The sequence below is a fragment of the Schistocerca serialis genome, chromosome 4 (assembly GCF_023864345.2).
Source record: "Schistocerca serialis cubense isolate TAMUIC-IGC-003099 chromosome 4, iqSchSeri2.2, whole genome shotgun sequence".
In the NCBI taxonomy this organism is placed as follows: domain Eukaryota; kingdom Metazoa; phylum Arthropoda; class Insecta; order Orthoptera; family Acrididae; genus Schistocerca; species Schistocerca serialis.
In genome coordinates, this window is record NC_064641.1 from 827,257,749 (window position 1) to 827,268,290 (window position 10,542).

At 37.0% G+C, this 10,542-nt stretch overlaps 1 protein-coding gene across 1 annotated transcript; it reads right to left on the bottom strand.

Annotated features, from left to right (window-relative positions):
* Positions 1-8,742: 8,742 nt before the first annotated feature.
* On the bottom strand, positions 8,743-9,724 carry LOC126473431 (uncharacterized). The gene is made up of 2 exons (XM_050100470.1): positions 9,255-9,724; positions 8,743-9,177 (listed from the first exon to the last, which is right to left on the bottom strand). Exons 1-2 carry the CDS (start codon positions 9,588-9,590, stop codon positions 8,959-8,961), a joined length of 555 nt encoding a protein of 184 aa, XP_049956427.1. The 5' UTR covers positions 9,591-9,724; the 3' UTR covers positions 8,743-8,958.
* Between the last annotated feature and the right edge of the window lie 818 nt (positions 9,725-10,542).

Genomic DNA, 10,542 nt, shown 5'->3' on the forward strand with positions numbered 1-10,542 from the left:
AAATTACTCTATGAAACAATCTTGGTATCCTTTTGTACATGAGTAATCATTTTGCAAAGGCTGTATCTATATAATGAGCACATGATAAACTAATTGAGGAGAAAGCTAGTATAGCTAGGTAGTGTCTTAAGTATTAATTTCTTAAACTTATGACATCCAGCAACTTAGTTGTGTATTCGACCGGCTGTGTTGAGTGGGTTTTGTTGTAATGTACTTGATCCTGCAGTTGGAGTTTCCATATTTGACACATCTAACACACAGTTTATTTCACTTACTTCAAATTCTGATACAAATTTAACCATATACTACACACAATTTACAAAAAAGCAAACTTTTTCTATTATGCTTTCATCTTAATTCCATTCTCCAAAACTTGTAGGATACACATATCTCCAACTGATTTTGGGATTTTTCTGTACTGGATGTATATTATGTGTAGTAAAGGGTGTACAATCCACATGAAGACAGATCCAAAACTGAATTTTCCAGACCATGTATTCTTGTTCTGTATGTAACGTAATCGACCATCTGGGACTGGAATATTCGTTTGAACATTAACAGTTGGCTGTTACTTCATAGTTACTTGTCTCACTATCTACCACTATCCCATATCATGACTATTTGATTTGACCATATAAAACATGGCAGAGGGCTGTTCAATCTGCTTCACTGTTGTCGCAGTGTCGCCTCTCTATAGTATTCTGCCTTTTTGCATATACCAAATCGGTTATAACTTTCACACAAACTTTTATGTGGGCATGACCACAAACCACTATCTACATAAATGAATGGCCATCACCAGACTGTGACCACAAGCAGGGAAGAACAACCAATGACAGAATATGGTGTTCAATAAAATGCACTAGATTTCAATAGCTGCTTCACAACCCATGATTTGGATCCTCTGTTCCAAAACCAGCTGCTCTAAATTACATAAATGGAAATTGTCCTTACAACACATTCTTCAATCCTGCAATTCCTCTGGCCTCAATTTCCATTAGCCCCTGTCCCACACCCACCTCCAGCACGGTACCCACGCCATCATCCATTCATTCCACAAACACACTCTTCTCTGCAGTCTCCTTCCCCCCAGTTTTCTCTCTCCTTATCTGAACGTGGAGTTCCCTGGGCCTGCACTGAGGCGAGGTCCTGGTTCCACATTCTGTTATATGTTGTAAAATAAATCCTTTGTTATTTTATTCCACATCCATAAATTTGTCAGGTTCGTAGTCAGTCAAAACCTACATAATATTTACTGGAAATGTACAGCAAGAAACAGAAAACATTCACAAACACTTGAAAACTGCCATGCAAGAATTGATGCAGTGTTTACAAATATATGGTTGCTTTCATCTTTCGGTGTCAAATAAATTATCAGAAAGCACTGGGAGATAACTTTGCCTAACAGGTATACACTTTTTGAACACACAACTTGAATTCTGATGTAAAAAGTTTAAACAGTTTGCCCTAATATAAGGCAAACATGTTGGAATTCTCCAGAAATTCAAAACAAAAATGTCTTTCCTGTCACAAACACCACATGTATTACTACTACTGGCATCCGGGTTTTTGTCACTTACAACTGCTTACATGCACACATCCTGACAAAGTTGCCATTAGTGATAATCTTAAATTTGAGATAGAGCTGCCATCTCTTTGTTTATTGTGGAACTATCAGCAGAGTTCCTCCAAACTACAGTCTATAAATAATGAGACTATTATGTACTAAAGAAGTAGTACAAAGAATTAGAATAAAGTACTCAAGTGTCATGAACACCTGAAGTTTGTGATTGGAGTTAAAGAAAGAGTCCTCACAATTCATAAGTAATAATAATGCGGACTGAAATCATAAATAAATGCTTATGTTCTATAAAACAAAGAAGAGTAAGGAATCAATACAAAGACAACCATCGGAAGCTTGCTTTAGAGATTACAAAGATTTATGGGCGAGGGGAAAAAATGTATATAAACCTATGTAATAGATACTTTTAAAATATGAATTGTTATTATGTACAATATTAATGTACATAATGATTATGTATAAAATATCGCGTGTTCGATCTGAGGAGGGGGATATGTAGTGTTTTGAGAATTTCCGCGCATATTCTAGAGCCACTCAGCCTACTACCGTCTTGAACACACAACAATTTAAATATAAGTGTGAGAGAGCCTTTTTACTGCACATCACCTGTCTGTGTATGCAGGTTTGAAGTTTATTGTGAAACAACTGTAGATGTGGCGGTCGAATGGCACCGACAAGTGTTTGCCAGTCGTGCCATGGAAGCTGTAGTGAAAGAACAAGGAATGTTTATGTATTCAGTGCTGTTCTGTAACTCTGATGACCGTAGCGACAAAAGAACAATGGAGTTGGAAAAAAACTGTTAATTAATGTTCGTTTTGGATATGGAGAGGATAAGACCTGTATTGAGATTCATATTGAGAAAGGACAAGGTTATCAAGCCAATCTTACCTTACATGTACATCTACTTTGTTCCTAAACTTCGGAGACACGAAGAGACTTACTTGATAGTGTTTGTTTATGCGAAGAATGATATTTGTAAAAGTCTGATGTTCAAATATACATCGTGAAGTGAAGCAAAAGAAACTGTGTACGTCTGCTTAATTTTATAAGTAGAAAGAGTCTTGAGAAATTCCTGTCCCTAGCAAATATACTTTGGAGAAGAAGAGAAAAGGAGGTTGCAGCAGCAAGCTAACCAGCAAGGAAATTTGGCTGACAATCTCAAGTAAGTCGTACCGTTAAAGAACTGGGAGTTTACACACATACTTCACCACTTTAAGCCATCCAGTGTGTTAGAACCTTCTAAATTTGTGTTTTTGAGAGGTTTTACAGAAATGTTTTTGTTGATTTGCCTAGCAAGTAATCAGTGCAATGTGCAATACCAGATCTTGTGCAATGGTAATGCATGTTAAGGACATTCAGTAAGTAAATCATGTTGAACAACTATTAATGAATTTTTAAGAATAACATTTTGGGTGGAATTCATCATTTTAAAAAGTCATTATCATACATATATTTGTAAACAATGACTTATCTGACAACAAAAGTGACATTGCATATAATCAAAATACGAAATTTTATTGAAACTTCAATACAAAACGTCCCCAAACAACTAACTTGTTCCTTCCACTGTCTACAGCCGAGGTCTTCAATTATCATTGTATTGCACACAGCTCTTAAGAGCTTGAGGAGTCAATGTTTGCTGTCTGTAAGCCTCCACCCCCCAATACACATCAACTTTTGCTCTTTGACAACATTCAATCTAGGTTGCATTAGTTGTCTCCCCTCCAGTCTGAAGACTGGTCTGATGTATTTCTCCACACTAGTCTGCCCTGTGCAAGTCCCTTCATCTCTGCATTAACACTGCAATCTCCAACCACTTAACCTGTTTACTGTAGTCTAGCCTTGGTCTTCTCCTGAAATTTTGTGTACGTCAATCCATCCCTTCTTTCAATATGACTCAGTACCACTTCACAAGTTACCTGGTCTACCCATCCACTTTTCAGCAGTCTTCTGTAACACCACTTTTTGAAAGCTTCTTTCTCTTGTCACACTGATTATTAGCTGCATTCCAGTTTATATAATGCCACGCTCTAGACAAATACTTTCAGAAAGGATTTCCTACCACTTCAGCATACTCACATACCAACAGGTCAGAAGCTGAATGTTACAATGAAACCAGCAATATTTTCTCTGATAATACATCCACCACTTCAAGCATTTGAATTGTGAACAAAGCATGTTGCGCACTTTTACTGAGTAATGTTAAGTCACTTATTGATAATGAGAAGTTAAAACTGTGTGTAAAACACTTTAACCCTGCATCTCTTTAGTACCAGTGATGTACATTTTGATTCCGTCCAGGTTAGTGAGAACTCTTTCCTGATGATGATGATGATTAGTGGCTTAGGGTGCTAAATTGTCAGGACACCAATGCCTTTGCATGACTTTCAAGAGGTATAGGGAACAAATTGTGTGCCGAAACACTTGCGCTCAAAATGTTAAAAATACAAATTGAGACAACACTGCAGAAGTATTTGATGCCATTGTCATTTCTGTGAACTTTGGCCTACTGACCATTCTAATGTTTACGAGTTACAAAACTGACATTTTACCTTAATGACACTTTAACAATAATATCTAGGCAGGTGATATGCAGTTATGTGTGTGTCATGTGACATTTAGTATTTTGAATGTACAATCACAGTCATCATTACAACTTATTATCCCATATTTTATCCAATGCACAATATTCGAAGGAGACTCATGAACAGAATGGGGCAGCAATACAACAAGTAAAACAACAGCCTTCGATAATATCAATACAATGTGCAACAAAAGTGGAAAATAATTAGTAATGCACATTTAAACTATGGTCATTGATTGCAGTGGCATACTAAGGCCAATTAGAGCAACCTTGTACATGGTACAGTAATGAATCACTCAGAAAACAATGTGTGACTTCGCAGCATAACATATGGCCAACAAGCTTTGACCTCTCACTAATTTGTACAACATACACTGCAGTTTGACTGTTCTTATATTAAGGGGAGAACGAATGGTGGAATTGGTCAAAAAGTGACATTTTAGGATTATTACCTCTTATTAATATTTGATCTCTCCTGAATAATTTGATGCATTATTTGTCGAAAAATTCCAATTGGAAGTGTAGTTTTTATCATTGCAAAGTTAATAGTGTGTGTGTAAAATTATCCGGTCGTTCTGCACTGACTTGCCTAAGTATCTCTATCTCTTGAACTATTCAATCTAGAAGGCTGTGGTTTTCAGCTATTTATTCATTGAAATCATGTTAATGTTCATGTTAAGAGGTTGGATGCACTGTGTAAACAGAAATGGCGGTATAGCACATGCATTTTGTTTATTTACTTTGTGGTTGACGTGTTTCATAAGTTTTGAACTGAAAACATAGTAGTTTGGTGTGTTATTATACGCTCTTATACCTCTTTTCAACATGACGAAAAGAAAGGGTTGTTTTAAGAAGCAACGTTTCCATGGAAATCAGCAAATCACAAAATCAGAATCCAGTGTTGATCCTGAAATAAATTTTTCACAGATCCGTGATAAGGACACGCCTACTAGTGCTTCGAAGAGGAAACTTGGAGACCATGAGGATTTATTTATTGGCAAAGATCAAAATAGTTTAGGTTATGTTCTTTTAGATTTGAGTGTGTTAGGACAAGTTTTGCTAGATGCTGTGTCATGTAAGGTTTGTAGTGGGCAAATTAGCATCTCTGAGGACTCATCTGCAAAGACTGGACTGGCTAACAAACTTGATATTCAATGCGAAGTTTGCAGGCTCTCGACATCATTTTGGACTTCTGAAATGAGCAAGAATGACTTGTTTGAGAGCAATGTTACATTTCTGTATGGAATGAGGTGCATTGGGAAAGGATTGGCTGCAGCTGAAGTATTATGTGCAATGCTGAACTTGCCACACGCACAAACCAGATCAAGTAAGTACACAGAAGTATTTGGTGAATGTGTCAAATCTGTTGCTGCTGCTTCTATGAAAGCTGCTGCTAAAGAAGCAGTAGAATTAACACAACAGACTTACATGTGGCAGTTGATGATACATGGCAGAAGAGAGGTCACACATCAAAAAATGCAGTTGCAACTGTCACTAGTGTTGACACAGGTAAAGTTTTAGATATTAAAGTGCTAACTAAATACTGTCATCAGTGTAAAACAGTTGATGAAACAAGTGGAAGCCATAAAACAAATTGTGCTAAGAATTATGAGGGAACTAGTGGGCATATGGAGGCTACTGCAGTTGTTTGTATGTTCAGACGTTCACAACAGGGGAGGGGTGTGTGTTACACTGAGTACTTGGGGGATGGTGATTCAAAAGCTTACAAATCAATAGAAGCGAACCTTATGGTAATAAGCAGATTGTTAAAATTGAATGTGTGGGCCACGTTCAAAAACGAATGGGAACACGTCTCCGAAAATTGAAGCAGACAGAAGGAAAAGAGAAGTTATCAGATGGAAAGACTCTAAATGGTAAAGGAAGACTTACAGACAAAAACATTGATGAACTCCAGCATTATTATGGAATGGCAATAAGAAACAATACACATGACCTACAAGGGATGAAACGAGCAGTGTGGGCTACATTCTTCCACAAGTCTTCCACTGATGATATGCCTATACATGGTCTTTGTCCACCTGGTGCTGATTCATGGTGCAAGTACCGCAAAGCTCAGGCAGCGGGTAGCGGGAAACAATTTAGGCACAAAAATAGCATACCATCTGCAATGATGGAAGCTATTAAACCAATATATATAGAATTAGCTCATCCTGACCTTCTTTCCAAATGTCTCCATGGTTGAACACAAAACCCGAATGACTCTTTCAATAATGTAATTTGGACCCGCAACCAAAAAATATCTTTGTAGGAAAGAAAACTCTATGCTTAGGTGTTAGTGATGCTGTGATAACGTTTAATAATGGTATAAAGGGAAGAATTGGGGTACTAGAGGAACTTGGTATCACTCCAAGTGCCAACACACTGCATGCCATTCAGCGAATGGATCGACTTAGGATCATGAAAGCCCAGCATGCAGCAGAGGAAATGACTAAAGAAGCAAAAGGCAGGAAAAGAAGAAAGCTTCTAGGTTTGCAGGATAGTCAAGAACAGGATCTAGATAATGCTGATTATGGGCCTGGCTGTTTCTAGAAGCTGGCATGCTTCCATGTGTAAGTTAATATATGTTTGAACTCGATTTGCTGGAAATGACATTTTTAAAATTATTTGACCCATTATCTCAGGAACTATTAAGTTAGTAGGATGGATATGTCCCAGGAAACTTCGAAGAATGTTGAAAGAAGACAACATTGGTACAGGCTGTATCAAAGCAACCTCCAAATTTTCTTTTGTAACTTTTTATTTAAACGTGTTTCGATAGGCTGATTTGTTATAATTTTTCCATATTTATCACCCTAATAAAATCTCTATACATAAAAAAACATCACATTTGACAATCCTATGTTCAAATGAAAACACTGACTTAGTTAGGTTCGTGGGACACTACCAAAATCTGTCATGTTTATTATTATTATTATTATTATTATTATTATTATTATTATTTTTGCTGGTGACAGTGAGAGCCTAATACTGACCATAACGGAAGACCTCCTATTTTTAAGTTTTAGCCACAAAATGGTTAACCGTGGTAACACTGACAAATCTGTTGTAGAAATTACAGTTGAAAGTCATGAGATTTATGTGAACAACAAAGAAATTATTTATTACCATCCAACAGAAAACTCAGAGGACTACTACCTGTATTAGGATACGAATATCAATGGATGAAAATATATATATAAAAAAATCTCTGATCTGAGATTGAATTTACTACATTTCACAAAGCAGATACTAACAAATTTTTAGAATATTCTATCATTTATTTCTTATGTAGAAAACATTTCAGATATGTACAGCAGCAATACTCTGCCAAAATACAGAATATGCTATCATGTCTCATGATAGTTCTTTATCATTCAATATTTAGCTTCATAAAAACACACTGCAGAGAAAAAAATTCTCTTCTCTCCATGCTAGTAAATCATCATGAATAACTTAACATGGTGGTCAAAAAATATAATTGTATAAATGTGGTAATTACACATCATTACCAGTGAGGTGATTTAAAGAACCAACTAACACAAATTACAAGCTTGATGAGTAGAAGAGGAAACATATAGGGTCAACTACTATCACAGTTTACTATAGCTTATAAAACTGTGATAAGTATTTATAGAAAACAATGTTCACGGAAACTTTCATGTAATGATTACAGTACTTTCTGAAGATTTAGATAGTTAGAAGTATGTTACCTTCCAGCAAAATGCAGTCACTGTGACAAGTGAAAGTACAATGTCACATTTAAGTTCCTGCAACCCCTCACATAAAATGCAACATAAATGTCTTTTGTGGTGAGATCTTGATGCAAGATATTCCCACTTCTTGCCTGCTCATCATATGCAGCTCTGAATGGGATCTCTCCTCAGCAGTATCCTGCAGGATATGCAGGACTATGGGGACAGCAGTCACTAATTTGTTTATCACAAAACATAAAATGAAGTAACAAAAATTCTTTTTTTTTTTCAGCATAAACAACAGTTGTGATCACATCTCCTACTAGTTTCCTTCTCTTGACAGCTAAGATACACTCACTAGCACTTTCAAGACTGTTCCATTTTTCTCAGTATGGAAATAAACATGTCTCTGCCAATACCAAATATGCTATGTAACCACAGACTAAATTTGGGACAAGGATAATGATGACTAAGTTTCTGGGGACACTGCTTAAGATTCATGTCTCCGTAGATGAACTAGCTGCATTGAAGATTTTTAATACCAGTGAATAATACCTCCCTGGTTTGAAATGAATTAGCCTATCCACATCTATCACAGAGATGAAAGTAAGGCACTGTCTAAAACTCACTATAACGTTGTATTTTCACAATTGTCAATATCTTATTTGTACTGTTCTTGAGCTCTCTCTCATGATTCAATATACAGCTATTTTCACTCAATACGTTTTAAAATATTCTTTTCATGAATTTACAAATACTTTTGAACTGCCAGCTTCTTATTGCAATGTAATTTGTAAATGTTGTGACATTGATGAGGGCAAATTGATCTAATACCTCATCACTTAACGCTAGAGTTCAGAATTCAATTTTTCTAGTTACCCCCCCCCCCCCCCCTCTCTCTCTCTCTCTCTCTCTATCTCACACACACACACACACACACACACACACACACACACACAAAACTGTTGAAACAATAAATCAACTGTGCACTTTTGCACAACGATGGAAAACAAATTGACGCACAATGAAGATTAACGAAACAATAGCTGACAACGGCGTCAACTCTCACAAAACACTTTCTGAGCGAATCTTGCTTGTTTTCATGATGATGCATCGTCGGATGACGTGCTGCTTTGGTTTCCCTGGGAGTCGCCCATGTAATATGAATCACTCATGGTAAGTACGGTGCTAGCACCTGAATTTCTACTGTTCTTTAACTTTTTCTCAAGGTTTGACCACGGGTCTTCAACCATAGAATGGTTGACGTATAGGGATATATCATCTGAGTAACTCGTACTGCTAGAATTTCCATGACCTCCCTGAAAAAGAAAAACAGCCATGAGATTTTTGTTTCGTTACATTAAAACTGAATTGTCAATATAATCGACAGACTTACTCTACTACGCCTATTAAAAGAGAACTTCTGCGGCCTATTTACAGTGTACGGGCTGCAACTAGAATTGAAACCCGAATTAGCAGGGCTATTACTACTGCGACGGGACCCCTTCCAGTTCCCCCTTCCTCTTTGACTAGGGTGCTTTATAGGACTACTATAACCAAGCGGTATAAAATCTCCTTCTTGTGCCGAACTTGGCGAGCTACTAGATGGAGAACTAAACTGACGGGGTGAAAACTGCCCTAATGGCTTTGCAAAGCTGTTGAAATTTGAACCAGTAGAACTTATTGATTCCCTAGGTCCTAACGGTGAGCTATATGCTGCTTTACCACTCATTGTACTTCAACGGAAAGCGACGAGTGTGAAACCACAACAGAAATACAAGTTTACAAAAAAGTAAACACACAACCTCAGCACAACAAATTCACAACACAATCAATGCATTTACAGGGAAGATATACACACATATGTAAGGACTAGGTAAATAAACTGTCGATGGTCGAACTGCAGAGATTGCAGAAGGAAACACTTTCCGACAAAGTACTACCTGTACACGCAGCCGCTAGGTATCCCCATTAAACTGTTAAATCGGACGATACAGATTTTTCGAAGAAGGAAAAAACGAACGATTTCAGAACAAGTGTAAAAGAACTGGCGAAAGTTCCGTATCTTTTGAAAACTGTATTCTTTTGAAAACTCGAGTCTGGTCAGAACACTCACAGGCAGTTTAGAAATGCATTGCGTTTTATTTTTACTTGAGCTTTACTCTCTCATTCAATTGTCTTTCAGAATAACTAATGAGATGTAGTACAAATGATTGAGTATAACAGCCGAACTTTTAAGTATGGTATGTATCGTTCATAAAATCTGGTTTTCTAAGCAATTCAGGTATCTCTTGAATAATATTGAAATCACTTGCTCTGACATGCTACTACTACAGTTGGTAAAAATTGTGAGTGATGCTTGTAAGTTCTCCTTAAATAGACACTCCAATATAGAGTAGCTAAAACCAAAAATCGCTGTTTCCAAGGTACTTTATATGGATACATACAGTTTCAACTATTGGGTAAAAGAATGTGATCCACATGAAGTAATAAGGTACAATCCCGAGGAATTCGACAACTCTGGCTACGTGGACGATAATTCTCACGGCATAATACATGCGAACAAGAAAGTTATCGACATGATGAAAGATGAAGCGAATGGCTCGCAGATTGTGGAGTTTCCGGGGCTCATCCAAGACGTATGCCTATCGTATAGATGCAGGTTCAACCCAAAGATAGACTGC

Coding starts and splice junctions, on each gene's coding strand:
- LOC126473431 (XM_050100470.1), bottom strand. CDS start 9,590: ATGAGTGGTAAAGCAGCATATAGCTCACCGTTAGGACCTAGGGAATCA. Junction 9,178..9,254: donor CTTTTAATAGGCGTAGTAGA/GTAAGTCTGTCG, acceptor TTTCTTTTTCAG/GGAGGTCATGGAAATTCTAG.